Source organism: Hippopotamus amphibius, chromosome 9, assembly GCF_030028045.1.
Source record: "Hippopotamus amphibius kiboko isolate mHipAmp2 chromosome 9, mHipAmp2.hap2, whole genome shotgun sequence".
NCBI lineage: Eukaryota > Metazoa > Chordata > Mammalia > Artiodactyla > Hippopotamidae > Hippopotamus > Hippopotamus amphibius.
This window is the reverse complement of record NC_080194.1, coordinates 83385071-83402128: the sequence shown is the minus strand read 5'-3', so window position 1 is coordinate 83402128 and position 17058 is coordinate 83385071. Positions and strand designations below refer to the sequence as shown.

At 50.3% G+C, this 17058-nt stretch overlaps 1 protein-coding gene across 2 annotated transcripts in view; it reads left to right on the top strand.

Moving 5' to 3' along the window:
• Positions 1–17058, top strand: part of PKNOX2 (PBX/knotted 1 homeobox 2) — a 256121-nt gene that overhangs the window by 195675 nt on the left and 43388 nt on the right. For both annotated transcript variants that reach the window (XM_057695958.1, XM_057695959.1), the window contains one exon: positions 15637–15808. In XM_057695958.1, the coding sequence (XP_057551941.1) occupies positions 15637–15808 (172 nt within the window). The remainder of the gene's footprint in view (positions 1–15636; positions 15809–17058) is intronic.

Genomic DNA, 17058 nt, shown 5'->3' with positions numbered 1-17058 from the left:
ACCTCACAGCCCATGCTATTTGCGCAAATTGTCTCTGTAGCTGTCTGACCGTGAAGAAGTCCCAGGCTGGATGCTACCAACGGTCCAGCCAAACACAGCTGCGTGGCATCTCAGGACGACCGAGCAGATGGACCTCAGCATCCTTGCCCGGTTCTTTCCTCTGCAGCCCTGCCGGCCCCGGGGGCCCCAGGGTGTCTCCCACAACCACACCTCTCCCATTAGTGCCAGCCGCCCTCCACACAGCCCTTGTGGGGGGAGGGAGGGGGCTCCGCCTCCTGGAGGGTCAGGTGATTCTAATTAGATTTGCCTGCCTGGGGCAGCCTGGCTGCTCCAAGGCACATCAGGGAGTCGGCATTTCATGTCAATAAATGTAACCAGACCCTTTCCACGGAGGTGAGTGCCCGGCACTGACTTTTGGGAGCCCCCACCGAGGCCCCTCCCTAAACTACAGAAGAATGAAGCTGGGGGAGGCCCCTCCCTGACCAGGCCCACAGGGCAGCAGGGGGCAGTGAGACAAGAGAGAAAGAGCCTGCCAGTGCCCTGAGGTTTTATTTGTGTATAAGGATGTGCTAATGAAATGTATTGGTTCCTTCTGATGTGGAAACTGTGTGTGGTGGGGGCGGGGGGGGCGGTGGGAGACAGAGTCTGTCTTTAATTGGATCATACCAGAGCATCATCTGGGCTAATCAGCAAGGCAACCAGGAGCTCCCGCTCAGATTAATGATTGCAGTCTAATCCGAGCAGATCCCATGATTGGATGCACATCGCGGGTAATTGTGTTTGTGGCTCAGGAGCAATGCTGAGACAGGATGTGCCGAGGGGAGGCCCGTGGAGTGGGGACCTCAGGTTTGGACCCAGCTCAAATCTCTCCTTCCCCAGGCCCACCTCACCCCAGGGGTTTTCCCCCCAAGAAGTTAAAATTGAGCTTGGACCACACCTTCCCTCCCCTTCGCAGGTGGGCTGTGAGCTGTGGGCTGGATGGTGTTAGGTGGCCGGGAACTTGGGGCTTAGGGTGCCAGCAGCACAGAGAAGGGGCCAAGAGGCTGAGGTTAATCCAGTTTTCCCTCTCCCTCCTCCCCTCCAGTCTCCTTCGTTCCCCTTTGAAGTGAGTGAGTTCCCATGGAAACCGCGCCGTCCTGGGGAGCAGAAGAGTGGCAGGAGCTGGGCCTGGCCAGGTGCAGCGGGGGAGGAGGGGGCTTTGCTGAGGCGGCTCTGCTAAGGCAGGGTTCCTGCCCCTTAGGCTGAAATCCTGTCCGAGGACCTGGGAAATGGCCCGCTGGTGGCTGCAGAAGTTACCTGTTAGTGACAGGAGGTGTGGGGCTGGAGACAGGAGCAGCGAGAGGAGGGTGGGGGCAGCTGTGCTTTGCTTCTCCACGAAAAATGCCAGAGAATTGAGCTGCGAATCAGGTGGGGGAGGGCGAGGTGGCTGCAGGACCCTATATTTCTCCTTTGTGGCATTAACTCACAATTGAACGGATTGTGTTAATATTAGCTCTGTTTCCACCTCTAGATCGTTACCTCCATGAAGACAGGGTCTATGTGTTTTCATTGATTTATCCCCAGAGCCTTACACAGTACCTGAGCTGGCAGCTTGGACGAGCGTGTACTAAATCAGGGCTTGTTGAGTGGATTCCTTAAGTAGGCGAGGCAGGACCCGTACATATTCCGTGGTTCTAGGCTGGGATGCTGGCACGCTGGCTCTGGGGGGAGGGGGAGGGGAGAGCGTCATCGTAGCATCTGTCGATTTCTGTGATGTAACTGCGTCCACCATGGCCTATTTCAAGCTACCAACGTGCTGCTGCTGAACAGAGTTGGGAAGAGATGCACATAATTGGTTCTCGCCAGATAGCCAAGTTACAGGCGCCCAGTTTTACCAGCACCTTTACAACCAATTCTGTGGAATGCTTTAACTCATAGCATTAGCCGCAGTCCTACCCTCCTGGGTCCTCACTGGCTTGTCTGGCCCACTCCCCGGTTCTAAATTTGAAATGTTCTCTCTTAACAAATTAATGCTTAGAACGGTGCCCGGCCCAGAATAAGTGCTATGTAAGTGTTTGCAATTGTGATTCTTCACCTGAACCCCAAGGCAGTGAATTTTCTCCTTCCTAGATTCTACTCAGCGCCATCCAACTCTTAACATCTGCTTGAGCAAAGCCCCAAATTCTCCACCTTCTCCAAGTAGATTCCGAGGCTTTCCTGTTTTATCCGTTAATGAGCTCCTTCCCGGCAGCTCCAGGAGCCCTGCATCAAACCAGTCTTCTGCCTCCTCTTTAGTTTCTCAGCCGTCAGAGTCTCAGCTTTTCCGTGTAGTATTTGTAGGTCTTCCCGTCAGTCTCACCTCTCTCTAAACCACACTCAGAGCTTCTGTCCACGTGGGACCCAGCCCTAGATGGCTCATGCTGAAGTCCACTTCTAGTTCAATGAAAGCAGTACACATTTCTAATGCCTTATTTATAATACATTTGTCTCCGTCACGTGCAGACTGGATCCCTCTAGAATCCACACTTGTTTAGGGAAAGATCAAAACAGGGCAGTGGGCAGTGTTTAGATAGCTCCCTTGGGACCATCCCTCTAAAGGTCAGTGAAGTTCAGGCTTTCCTGATAGGCCTATAGCTGAAGGGGCAGGGGCCGTAAAATAGCCGTGCTGAGCAGTGGGACAAGCTCTAGAAATAGATGTAGTGATAACTAGCTTGGTCACCTTGGGCAAGTTAGTCTTTCTGAGGCTGTTTTTTCAGCTATAAAAAAGGAAATAGTCATAGCTAGACTAAAATGAGATGATATATGATAATATCTAACACACAGATCAGTGTCTGCTGCCTGGGGTAGGGTGGGGCACGGGTGTCTTAAACAGAGGGGCCAGGATGGTCCCCTTGGCCTTTTCAGCATGTGAGGCATCTGGTGCATTCAGGGAGGTGAAATTCAGGCTTAGGAACACGGCCTGTGGACCTAGATCGCCTGGGTTTCCATTCTGGCTCTACCACCGGGCACTAAACCTTTCTGGGCCTTGGTTTCGTCATCTGTAAAACAGGACTGAACACAGTGCTCTCTCTTCATTAGGTTTGTCATGAGGATTAAATGAGATAATACCATGAAGTGCTGGATAAAGAATCTGGCATGTGGAGAGTACCCTGCAGGTGTTAGTTGCTATGAGATGTTTTGGGAAATGGAAGCAGGGGGTTGGTCGAGCTGGAAGGTGAATGCTGAGAGGTGATCCAACAAGAGGCGAGACAGGAAAAGGGCTCCCAGTTGAGTGGCCCTGCCCTGCGATTCAGTTAAACATGTACTGAGCTCTGCTACGCGTAAGCACCATGTCAAGTTCCAAGAAGGGTTCTGAATTAAAAAGAATCAGTCCAGGGAGTGGGAGGAAGATGTAGGAAGTAGCTATAATATAAACTTGGCATGTCGTATGGGCTCAAAAAAGTATTTGTGGAATTGACTGCAAGGCCTCTGGTCCACAGCACAGTGTGGGAGAGTTGCACTGCTTTTCCCAAGGGAGGTGAAGCCCAAGGGAAATGGTAGCCAAGCAGCCTCTCCTGGGCCCAGGCTGGTGGATGGGGCAGGAACAGCTCTCCGGGCTTGGGGCTGGGCCGGGGGGCTGACTGCTGTGTGACTGTCCTCTTTAGCAGCTGCCTGGCCAGGACCCTGGGAACTGGCACGTCCTCATGAAGTGTCTTTGAGGGAACTCTTCCACCTTGTGACCAAAGGGTGTTCTGTCTCCAGGGAGTTGACCCTGGGGCTTAACCCTGCGCCTTCCCTGGCATAGTGCTTGGTCATCCCTGGAATGTGCTGGGTGAGGTGGCCTGAGAATGGTGTGGGAGAAGTTCCGCCATTCCAAGCAGAATAGTCAGGACAAGATGCTTCCAGACTAGGTGCTGGGAGCAGATGTTCCAGGCTGCATTCTGGGCTGGGTCTTATAGGCTGGGTTTCCAGCAGAGACGCCTTGCTTTTGGAAGCGGTTGGATTCACTGGCATCCGAGAAAACATCTCAGACGTTGACTACAGTCAGGGGAGTGATCCTGCTAGAGCCGTCATCTGAAAGTCAAACCGTGCTCAGTTCTCCCCCCACACCAGGCAAAGCCTGTTCCCTGCCCTTCCTGCTGGCATCTTGAAGGCCCCCACCCCTGGCCCAGCCCCAGCACACGCTGCTGGCAGGCCCAGAGGCTGCGGCCGCCTGGCCTCTGTGTTCAGAGGCAGCAGGTCCTGCTGCTTCCACAGCTCACCACCTGGCCTAGGCAGAGCTGAGAAGTCCAGGTACCTGGCCAAGACAAGGCACACGGATAAGAGATCCAGGAGCCTGGAATCCCAATGACTTTTATCCTCACACGGTTATGTCAGGATTATAGGAGATAACTAACAGCTGACAGTGCTTGGCACAGACAAGGCTGACAATGAATGGTGGCCACAGTTGTGAGTAGTTACTGTAACAATACTGGACTGGATTGGTCCCCTTTACTGGAGGGAAGACACCAGCCACTGGGCCTCCCACAGGTGCGAATGGGGTGGGGTGGGTGGGAGGGAGGGAGGGGAGCCAGCAGGCTGGGGCTTTGAGGGTTCCTATGGCCCATGGCTTCTCACCAGGGCTGGACTAAGCCTGTCTAGCCCTTCTTTTAACTAAACCCCAAAGTCTGATTTTTCCCAGGCACTGGGCCATTTTGTGGTCAAGTGGAAAGAGCATAAGACTAAAAACTTCGGTCTAAACTCTACCACTGAGCAACTCATTTAACCTCTTTAGATAAGCTTTCCTACCCCATAGGGTAGAAATCCAATGAGAAAATGAAAGATCTACAAAAACATCAAAGCCTTCTCCAACACACAGAAGAATTATTATGAGAGAAGGTTCTTTTGGAAATCCATTTGATGAGGTAGAGACTGTCTTATGCTGCAGGGGTCCTGATGCTCAGAGGGTAAACATGACAGCTCAGTTCTGTGACCCCAGGACACATAGGACTCAAGGCCAGTAGAGAACGAAAGGGGGAGGAGGATGAAGTGATTCTAATAATGCTTCAAAAATGGTATTTTGGAGAGGAGGAAGAGCACAAAACTTGGAGTTTGGATACCCAGATTTAAATCTCAACTCAGTTACTTATTAGCCTGATATAATTATTTAACCACATGGCACCTCAGTTTGCTAATCAGTAAAATGGGAATAATGAAAATATTGGGTGTTCCAATGCAATACACACATGAAATGTAACTTACAAAGTGCCACCAAATGTGTGCTGGCTGTGTCACTGTCACGTTGCCAAGGCATAATGGATAGAGCTCCTCTTCCCATACCAAACCTTCCCCTAGTGCTTTCTTGTGGGGGACAGGCTGAATCTCTGGTGAGTTGGATAGAAACTGCCTCTCACTAGCTGCCTAACTGCGCGAAAGACACTTCTATTTTCTCTTCCTGAGTTACCTCCCCTTAAAATGAAGGGGCTGATTGTGAAAAAGACAGGAGATAACAAGTGATAGTAAGGATGTGGAGAAAAGGGAACCCTTGTGCATTGTTGTTGGGATTGTAAACTGGTGCAGCCACTCTGGAAAACAGTATGGAGGATCCTCAAAAACTTAAAAAATAGAACTACCCTATGACCCAGCAGTCCCACTTTTGGGATCCAAAGGAAATGAAAACACTAACTCAAAAAGATATCTGCACCCCCTATTCATAGCAGAGTTACTTATAATAGGCAAGGCATGGAAACAACCTGTGTCCATTGATGGATGAATGGATAAAGAAGTTGTGGTATTTATATATACAATGGAATATTATTCAGACAAAAAAAAAAAAAACAAGGAAATCCATTTGTGGCAACATGGAGGGACCTTGAAGGCATTATGCTAAATACAATATATCACAAAGGAAGACAAATTTTGTATGATCTCACTTACATGTAGAATCTAAACAAAACAAAACAAAAAACAAAAAAACAGAGCAGAAGAGGTGCGATTTGTGGTTATCAGAAGTGAAGAGTAGAGGGCGGGGGTAATGGAGGAGGGTAGTCAGAAGGTACAAACTTCCAAAAACAATGGTACAAACTTCCATTTAGAAAATAAATAAGTACTAGGGATGTAATGTATAACACAGAGACTATAATTAACACTGCTGTATCATATATAGGATAGTTAAGAGAGTAAATACTGAGTTGTCATCACAAGGAAAAAAATTGTTTTCCCTTTATTTCTTTTTATTTTACCAGAGAAGATGGATGTTTGCTGAACCTATTTGTGGTGATCATTTCACAATATATGTAAATCAAACCATCATGCTACATGCCTTAAACTTATACAGTGATGCATGTCAGTTATTTCTCACTAAAACCAGGGGGAAAAATGAAGGGGATGAACATGAGATCCTACCAGGTTTCAGTCTTAGGTTCTTTGTATTCTTGCCCTTGTAGACTCTCCTTAACAACCAATTTGTTGAGATTTCCTGTGTTTTTAAAAATGTTCCAGGAGGGAAGGGTGTGAGTGTGTGTGTGTGTGTGTGTGTGTGTATGTGTGCACATGTGTGTGTGTGAAGGGATGGGGACAAAGCAGACTGTGGACTGCCCTGGGCCCCACACTCGCCAGGGATGGACCTGTCCGCCCACCTGGGGGAGAAAAGCTGGTTGGAGCCCAGGAACCCAGCAGATGCAATTCCAATTTAGCAACAAGAAGAAGTCCTCTCCAAGGCAACCCAGGCGAACACACCGCCCACTGGGCAGGACTAAAAATACACCCGCATGGTTTCAACGTCACACCTGAAGCAAAAATACACCCAACCAGGAGCTGCTGGCTTGGTTTCCCCACCCCACTCTGCTCTCTCCATCTGGTGCCTTTAAGGGGAGGAGAGGAAGAGGGCTGGCCGAGCACTTCCTTCACACTCACTCCTCTGCCTCTAAGACCCTGCCAGCCCCCACCCCACACACCCCCAGCAGAGCCCAGAGGGGACGGGGCCCTTTGTAGCGGCTGTGGCTAGAAGCTGCCAGATGGCTGTAGCTGATCTGGGTACTGCAGGCGAGTGGATTCTGAGCCCGAAAGAACTTTAGGTTTGTGTCTCAGAACCTCCACTCCCTTTCAGTGCTCACCTCATTCATTCATTTGTCCCCATTCACTGATACAGCAAATATTTATTGATCTCTGCTCTGTGCCAGGCACTGTGCTTGACCCTTGGGAATTCAGAGATAAGACCAGTTTGTGGACCAGAGGAGCTCCCCATGCAGTGAGGAAGACAGGTCTGTGCACAAACAGCTGTAGTCAGAATTTAATAATTGTCCTAAGGGAAATAAAAATAAATTCTTACTGGCAGTGTTTCTTGATTTAAAAAATGGAGTTCCGAGTTCTGATAAGTTGTACCTTGCCTTTCCTCCTCCTCCTCTTTCTGTGCCTCTATTTGAATTGGCACGTGGGCTTATTTCCCTGCCAAATGAGTCAGTGGAGATGGGATTATAAATTTACTGGAGCGGATGGCGTCAATGTTGCTCTGAATAAAAAAAGGTGCCCCCACACCATTCCAGGGAAATGGAACAAACGTTAATTGACAGCTTACTAAGTGCCAGACACTCTACATGTTCCTTCATTTAATCCTTCCAATAACCTCTGTGGTAGGTGGTGTCACCCCTGTTTTATAAAAGAGGAAACTGAGACTCAGAGAAATTCAGTAACTTGCCCCAGATTCACACAATTAATTATCTGTCTCCAAAGTCTGTCCTGTGCCAGACCACCCAGCCCACCAAAATTGTGAGTGAAGTCAAGGTAGAAACCCCCAAGCATGTCTTGTGGTGGCTCGGAGGAGGCAATCTTGCTGGAGAGACCCATCTTGGTAGAAAGGATGGCATTTTGAGCTGGATTCCGGAGATTATTAGGAGGGACAGGAGAGACATAGGAACAGGCATTTCAGAGAAGGAACAGCAGGAGCACAAGAGCTTGGTTTGCCTGAGTGGGTGAAGGTGCAAGGGGACAGGGGCCACCTGCTGTTTGTTCAACTACCACGTTCTCCACTGAGTCTGTCGAGGAGAAATACTTCAGAGAAAGCTGAGGCCACGGTGTGACGCGCCTTGGGTGTTCATCTGATGATGCTGACTCTGTTTCATCAGCACCCAGGAGAGATTTCACTATGCTTCGTAGAATGACTACCTGCAATGGGTCTTCTGGCCATGAACAGATGCCCAGGAAAGGGGCAAGGGTCATCCTGCAAAGTCCCTCCAGGGTATCGTCTCTGATTCTGTGACCTCTGACCTGGGGCACTAGAAATAAAGGGTTACAGTGCCAGCCCCAGGGTAGAGTTTCCAGGGTAGGGGGCCTTTGGCAGCTTGAGACCTCTGCTGTGTGTGTCAGTGGAGACCAGGCTGGGTCACTGCTTGCCCTGCTTCACCCCGCCTCACGGACCAGTGACTAATGTCCTCTGCAGAGGTCTGAGCCTGTCCAGTCTCTGGTCCCACTGACTCATCACTAAAAACCTTCACCCAGAAATTTCCCTCTCCTCCTATACATTCCCTCCTCTGAACCATCCACCCTTATCCCTCCTAGGAAGGGCTGGACGCTCTGACACCCCACCCCATCCCCACTGGAAGAAGCAGCCCCGTCTCAGGGAGGGGTGAGCACTGACACTGGGCTGTGAGGGGAGGTGCAGGACAGGCCTGGGGGCTCCAAGGTCAGTCACGGGGAGAGGAGGTGGACAGCCAGGCAGGCTGCCACACACTTGGCTGGACCCATAATTGAGGTCTGCAGTTCTGGCCAAGGTCACAAGGGGAGGGATGGCTGAGAGGCTCTGAAGTGACAGAGTGGCATGACTGTGAGTCACAAGGTTTATCACCCAGAAAGGGAGCTCAATACGAATGTCCCCCCTGCGTGTGACCACCAGCACCCCCACACCCGTCTGTGGAGGTCTGTTTCTCTCTCATGTCTGTTCTCTGTCTCTTGTGTTCTTTGCATTGTAGCCTCTCTGGAGCTCTATTTTTTAAAAAGTTTTTTAATTGATTTATAGTTGATTGTATAGTTGATTTACAATGTTGTGTTTCAGGTGAACAGCACAGTGATTCAGATATATATATATATCCTTTTTCAGATTCTTTTCCCTTATAAGTTATTACAAGATATTGAGTATAGTTCCCTATGCTATACTGTAGGTCCTTGTTGGTTATCTATTGAAGCTCTATATTTTGGCATTCTTTCTTCTTCCTATGTCTGCTTCTCTGTTTATGGTCCTCTGAGCAGAAAGAAATGTTAAAAATCTTTTTTTTTTAACCTAGGTTGTCCAAGAAGGAAGAAAGGGAAGCAGAGAAAGGTCCGCTTGTCTTTTCTCGAGTCCTTTTAACAAAAGGAAATGAGCTTCAGCCTTATAGGGGAACTTTCAGTTAAATATGATTGTAAAAATTACCAAGGAAGTTGTGGTCTCCATCCCAAGAGGTCTTTGAAAATGTTAGGGAAACCTATTGGGCCATCTGCATTAAGAATATCTGTCTTGAGACTTTAGGACACAGTGTGGGGGGATGGGGATGCTGGGACATAGTGAGGGAATAGCATTGACATATATACACTACCAACTGTAAAATAGACAGCTAGTGGGAAGCTACTGCATAGCACAGGGAGATCCGCTCGGTGCTTTGTGATGACCTAGAGGTGTGGGATAGAGAGAGTGAGAGGGAAGCTCAAGAGGGAGGGGATGTGGGGACATATGTGTATATATAGCTGATTCACTTTGTTGTACAGCGGAAACTAACAGAGCATTGTACAGCAGTTATACTCCAATAAAGACATATGTATGTATAAATAAATAAGTAAATAATAAATGAAAAGAACATCTATCTGGAGATAGGGAGGAATATAATGCAAGGTGTTGAAGCTCACCTGCCCGAGGATGCTCTCAGAAGCCTCACCAGAAATGTGTGTGTGGTGGGGGAGTTGGGGGGGCCCCAGATCACTTTGCCCTCAAGAAAATCTGGGGCTTCAGAGAGGGGTCTCAGCCTCTGTGCTGCTGGAGAGAGGGTGACTTTCAACTCTGCAAAGGGCTTCAGCCAAAATCCTGCCCTGTGTAGGGCCAGGCTCTCTGGGGTGCTCCCGGGGGTGGGGGGGCAGCCCCACACCTCCTGGCCCCAAACGGGGCATTTTAGGCCAGCGAATTTGGGTGATGTGAAAAACACAAAGGCAGAAATGTCAGAAGTAATTAAACCAAACGATGGCTTAAACCCCTGTAGAAATCAGCACATCCGGTTTAATCACCTTCTTAAGCGAGCGCAAGACTGCAATTCTGTGGAGAGGGGTTCTTTATTTCTTTGGATCGTTAACAAGAACTGCATATCTTGAGCTTGCTTTTGGTTCAGATGCTCCTGGGGAGAGGTGAGGAAGGTGGAGGCGGGGGTGAGGACTCAGAAAAGAAATAATAAAATCTTATTTGAGATCCTCTCTCATCGCCCGCTCCTGGCTCTGTCCGCACTCGGGGCGGCCCGCCCTCCCGGCACCCAGGCACAGGCACAGTGCTGAATGTGCTAAATTAGGCCATTAGAGAAATTCATTTCTCTTTATTAGTCTGTGTCAAATCCTTTTTATTAGTGGCTGGAAACGACCTCTCTTCTGCAGTAAAATGTCATGCCAGTTCACTCCTTTTATTTGTTCTGCACCGACGAGGCTAAAACTCTCCCTGAATTAGTGCAGTGAGATTTATTTCCTCCAAATTTTGAACGGCTTAAGAGAGATTGGGGTGGAGGGGGCAGCTAGGCGGGAGGCGACACAGGGAGAAGAGTGGAGAAAGACTGGGGAGGGAGAAGGTGTGCTCTTCTGGAGGTCAGATGTCCTCAGCTCTCTGGAAATAAAGGCTAATGGCCATCTTTCACATCTCGTTCATCATCGCCTGGGCACGGGGGACCGAGTTTCCACGTTTCTGCTTCCAGCCTCTGAAGGGTACTGATTCATGGTGGGGGAAAGATCTGGACAGCGGGAAGAGGAACTCCTTAAAACCCATTTTCTAGTTGGACACACTGAAGCTCAGGGAAGGTCAAGAATGACAAGACCAGTATCCCACACATGACTGGAAATCCCCCTTCTCATCCCATGCCTGGCTCAGACTAGGGCATTCATGTCCCAGGTGGCTAATGTGCCCAGCTCCCCTGCTCCCTGCTCTAGTCACCCCACCCCACCCCAGGCCCGCTGTGGGGGGCTGTTGGAAAGGACTCCATGAAGGTGGCTCCAGCCTCTTCCCCAGCCTTATGGGGTGACGTTGGAGTTAGCTTAGAAATATAGGTCAATGCTCAGGCAGGTGTAAGATGGGCAGCTGGGGAAGGAGCTGGGAACTGGGCTGGGAACAGCCTTAAAGAAGCCCATAGTGTCACTGCAATCATGAAACCCAGCTGAGTCACTGGGAAACTGAGCCTATTTCCCAGGGATGATACAGCGTGTCTCAGCAGTCCCCCACTTAACATAGCAGGTAGCGATTGGGGTGATGGAGAGATGCAGGTGGATAGAGCACAGGAGCGACACGCAGCCCCACCGACCCTGGCTGTGGTTCATCTGAAAAGCCGTGGATAAGCACAGATGGCATCCGAGTTCCTGGACTCAGGGATCCAGGGACCAGGGTGGGTGGAACCAGAGGCAGAAGCCTGGGGACAGTGGGGTATGAAGGGGGGATTTGGGAGCTGATAGTGCAGCTCGGGTAGGGAGGGGCTGGGGAGAGGGGCCATGGCATCAACCAGGAAGGCTGCTCTGTGCTCCACGGGTCCTTGCTTAACTTGGGGGAGAAGGAGGGAAAGGGTGTTTTCTTCTACTGAGAGATGGCAGAAGCCATAGAAAACACCCCCAGATATGCCCTCATCTCACACACACACACACACACACACACACACGTACATGGGAGGTCTGACACCTGCAGGTGAGAAATTTATAAAATGGACCAACGCTGGAGCTCAGCCTAGAAGATGCACGCTGTCCCACAGCAGAGGTGACAACGCCTCCACCTACCCCAGTCCCCGAAAGCCTGGCTCTGTGCCTGTGATCAGACCTGCGATCCAACTGCTGCTCACCTCCTCCACTTCATCTCCCCCCATTAGCCTACCTTGCTCCAGCCACAAGCACCTGGATTTTGTTCCAGAAACATGCCAAGCTCATTTCTATGTCAAGAGCTTTGCATTTTCCCCTGCCTGGAACGCCCCTCCCTCCGACCTTTGCATGACTGCCTCCTCGTCATTCGAGGCTTAACTCTAATGTCGCCTCCTCAGAGAGGCCCTCCCTGACCACTCTCCTCCCTGCAGGGGCCAGGGGGCCAGGACAGTGGCAGAGGAGCCTGCCTCCCTCCCCCAACCCCAACTCCAGGGCTGGTAGCTGGGAGACACAGTCACCGGCAGCCCCCTCCTCCCCGCCCCACAGGCCACGCACACTGTGTACACAGAACACACGATCCCTGCACAGATATCACATACAAATAACACACAGCACATGCACACACACTGCATACAACTTAGGGCATATGCACACTGTATTCACAATACACAAACGCTGCACCCCAGCTCCACATACACAACCCATACATGCATAGCCCTGCAGAGACGCAGCACCGTGTGAGAACACCCAGGACAGCCCACGTACACAACACTCACACTTGCTCCCGTTGACAGCCTACATGCAACCCAGGTACACACGCATGCGCGGACATACACACACACACACACACACACACACACACACACACACACCCCATCCCCTCTCTGTTCAGCAGCTGCCCACCCTCCCTGCAACCCGGGAGAAAGGCGCGTGCAGTGACCAGCGGCTGCCGTGGGGACGGGGCGGGGGCGGCACCCCCACCACCTGGCACGATGCTGCGGATTATTAGTTCCTGGTAATTTAGTGCCCTTGTACAGAGTCGATTTGTGCCTTTCATTCCTAATTGATCTAGTGGCTGTTTAAATGGCAGCAGGCATCTGTTGAGAGTAGGAAGGTTCATAAGGCGCAATAATTCATAACACCGTCTGGAATTTGCCTTTCATGTCCCTCAGCTAAACCACCGCAGGGCTCTGCTTAAATCACAGCCACGGAGGCTTTCTTTGGTATTCCACTCAGGGCCAGGAGAATCTTGCATTAAACTGGGATCAGGTTAGATTAGACTATAATATGCTGCGGTATTAGTGGCTGCAAATGAAGACGTATACTGGAGTTTAACCCCGTCACCTGGTTTTCTCTTTGTCTTCAGCGGATGGCTGAGCGAACCCATTGTTTTCCCACCAGCTTCCTGAGAGGGCTGACTAGCTCTCCAAGCAATTTGGGGCTGCTGATGGGCTACCCTTTGATAGTAACCCCTTTTTTCCTTCAAACTAGAACTCAGCCTGCAGCGTTGGAGCCCAGCTCTTTATGCGTCAGCTCCCAAAACAAGGGTTGGGGGGACAGTGTCCAGGGGCAGCTCTGCCAAGCCAAGCGGCTCATCTGAGGCAGGAGTTCATCTCCCCTCAACCCCCACTGCCCTCGAGCTTGAGTACAATGACCCGTAGGTATGGGTTTGAGTGTGGATGGGTCTAAGCACCTTCTGCCTTTCTGCTCAGAATTGTTAGAATCCCTGGATGGGGCAGGCTCATAGGGGTCCCCCGTCTGCCTACAAACACTATGTAGGGTGAATGTTCAGTCCTCCTGGGCGTGTTTAATCATAGCGTGCTGGAGGGAAGAAGTGTGCTCTGTTTTCATTTTCAAGACTTACTTGCTATGTAAATTAAAATTAGTTAAAATTAGACAAAATTAAACATTCAGTGTCCATATTGAACAACCGTATTTTAAATGTCCACGAGCCTCCTGTCGTCAGTGGCTACCATATTGGACTATAGAGATTATAGAACCTTTTCATCATCGCAAGAAGTTCTGTTGGGTAGTGCTGACCACACCATCCCCGTTGGTGGAAGCCTGAGGGCCAGGCCCAACACACATACTTTCTCCTCTCCCAGCAAGCAGAGCTCAATCAAAAAGAAAGGAGCTAGATTTCATGGTCCCAGGACACTGAGGTGAGCAACCAGAGAGGGGTGTGCAGATGCTTTTTGGGAATCACGGTGGGAGGGAACAGGGCTCCAGAGTCCAGTGTCAGTACCCAGGTAAACACATGCACACGTGCTGGGTGTGAAGACATAGCTGTTCACTCGTGCTGCAGGGAAATGAGAACGAGGGGCACTTATATATGCAAATGGGGTCACACATAGATAACAAATATTTATTAAGATCCACGTGTCGCTGCTAGACTCTGGGCAGAGAATGAGGAGTGAGGTGGGCTTGCTTCCTGCCCTCGTGTAGCTGACAGTCTAAGTGAAGAAGGCAGATGGTAAAGCAAACAACCCAGGGAGCCGTCGTTGGCATAGGTTTGGGGGGAGCGGCATGAGGGAAGTTTCCTAGAGTTGTTGGTGATGTGGAGGCCAAGACCCATAGAGCAGCCAGGAAAGCATTTCAGCCTGCATCCATCCATCACAGAGCCCTCACACCCACACAGACACACTCACATATTCTTTTTTTAATAATATCTATCTATCTATTTATTTATTTATTTATTTATTTATTTATTTATTTATTTATTTATGGCTGTGTTGGGTCTTTGTTGCTGCACGTGGGCTTTCTCTAGTTGTGGCAAGTGGGAGCTACTCTTCGTTGCAGTGCGCTGGCTTCTCATTGCAGTGGCTTCCCTTGTTGTGGAGCATGGACTCTAGGCTAGCCGACTTTGGTAGTTGCAGCACGCAGGCTCAGTAGTTGCGGCACAAAGGCCCTAGAGCTCGCAGGCTTCAGTAGTTGCAGCGCATAGGCTCTAGAGCACAGGCTCAGTAGTTGTGGTGCACAGGCTTAGTTGCTCCGCAGCATGTGGGATCTTCCCAGACCGGGGATTGAACCCATGTCCCCTGCATTGGCTGGCAGATTCTTAACCACTGTGCCACCAGGGAAGTCCACACTCACATATTCTTGATTCACTGGTTCATGGTCAGTCACCGAATGTTTATTAAGTGCCTGCTATGAGCATCAAGGCAAGGTGTAAGGATATGATGATCATTAAGACAGGGACAGTCTTGGAGGAAAACAGTGGGCAAATAATGATACAAATAATTAATTACAATTGTGCTAAGTGTGTGATAATAGAAGCATGTAGGGAGGTGTCACACGTGTAACTGGGGTGTCTGACCTAAACTGAGGCGGCCAACAGATGCAGGCCAGGTGGAGACATCTGCCCACCACGTGTGACGAGTACTCAGGCACACACCCCCTCCCCACCACATACACCTGCAAACACATAGGTGCTGCCCTCGGCTGGCTTCACGCAGCCAAGGGTGGGTCTATGGCCAACAATGAATGTTCACGTCCAGGACTTTTCTGGACACTTCTCATATTTCCTTCCTGGATTGACATTGAGCCAGAAATGGACACCTACTTCTTTGAAGGTTTATACCCAGCATCCTTCATCAAATATACAATTTATTTGGACAAAGAAAAGTTAGGCCCCCAGCGGGGAGGAACAGAAGCCTCCGAGGCCCCAGGAATCAGGATCCTCCGTGCCGGGGCATGAAATCCTGCCATCTAGGCTGACCGTGGGGCCCGGGGCCTTTCTCAGGGAGTGGGACCCTGGGAGGAGAAGTTATGGGAATGTGGGAAGGGGCCCTGGTGGCTTCTGAGCCCCGACGGCAGCAGGTCTCCTGAGTGCGCGTGTGTGAGCTCTTGATGTCCCCGCAGGCACCCTCTCTTCCCACTCCTGACGCTGCTGTTTGAGAAATGTGAACAGGCCACCCAGGGCTCTGAGTGCATCACCTCCGCCAGCTTTGACGTGGACATCGAGAACTTTGTCCACCAGCAGGAGCAGGAGCACAAACCCTTCTTCAGCGATGACCCAGAACTGGACAATCTGGTAAAGACCCTCCAACCCCCACCCTGGCTAGGGTCTTCCTACCCTCTGATCCCTTCCAAATGCCCTGGAAGCCATCCTTTCATTCATTCGTTCAGCAAAGATATTTGCATGCCCCCCATAGGCAGGCACTAGGTGTATCCTTCCAGCAGCTGAGAACCTTAAACCAAGTTGCATGCACAGGTGTTACTGCCAGAGCTCTCCCCTCCTCTGCCCCTGAGACACCAGCATCACCTCTTGCAGTTTAGACAGGAGGAAAGGAGGGTCATAGCGCCCAGAATGTCTGGGGTAGCTGTTCCAAAGGCTGGAGTCCTGGCACGATGGTAACTCTGTCTTGGGGTGCCCAGAGAGGAGCTAATGGCCGTGTGCTACCGGGTGGAGGATCCAGGGGACAGTCATAGCCGAGGACATCGGTGGATAGGAAGGCCAGAGACATAGTCCCATTGAGAAGACCTGCAGATGTCCTGCCCATTTAGGCGGACACAGTAGCTCAGGCTCCCAAACCTAGCTTGTCAGCCACATCATCACTACAACTTTAAAAAGTACATGCTCCTGGGCCCCACCGCCTGGAAACCATGATTCAGTAAGTTTGGTGGGACCTGCGAAGGTACATTTTTAAAGGTTTCCCCAACAACTGCCATCTTCAATAAGGCTTGGTAACCACTAGATTAGATGATACCTGAAATTCTCATCTAGCCCTGGGAATCCTGCTGAGAAAAGAGCCGTAGAGACACTGCTCTGTTTTTTCATCGTGACGCAGTCATCCTGGGATTATGAACCACAATTCTTGATTTTTCTGTGGGTGGATTACCCAGATTATGCATGGTGAATTCGGAAACTTTGAAAAACTCTCTTCCACAAATGGACTGATGGTAGCACTGACCTCTTGCATTCAGAGCTTAGTTAGTACCTACTCCCAAAAGGGAAATGGAGTTAGAAAAGCAAATGTGACTCCAAACAGGAAGGAAGAAAACACACACACACAGTGCAGCCACAGAACAGATGTAAATGACTTGGGTATTACTCGGTGTTGTGAGTTATCCACCCACTGCTTCTCTCAAGAGTTGAATATGATGCTTCACGGAGTCCAGAAATACCACCAGGAGGCCCCACCCACCCTTCCTGGCCTGGAAATCTGTGAAGTGTTATGATGCGTTCACAGGACAGAGGATAAGCGCTTGACCGTAGTCAGGAGCTCTAGTGCAGGTTTATGGGAGCCCCAAACCCACCTCAGCTCGACCCTGGCCGTCTGT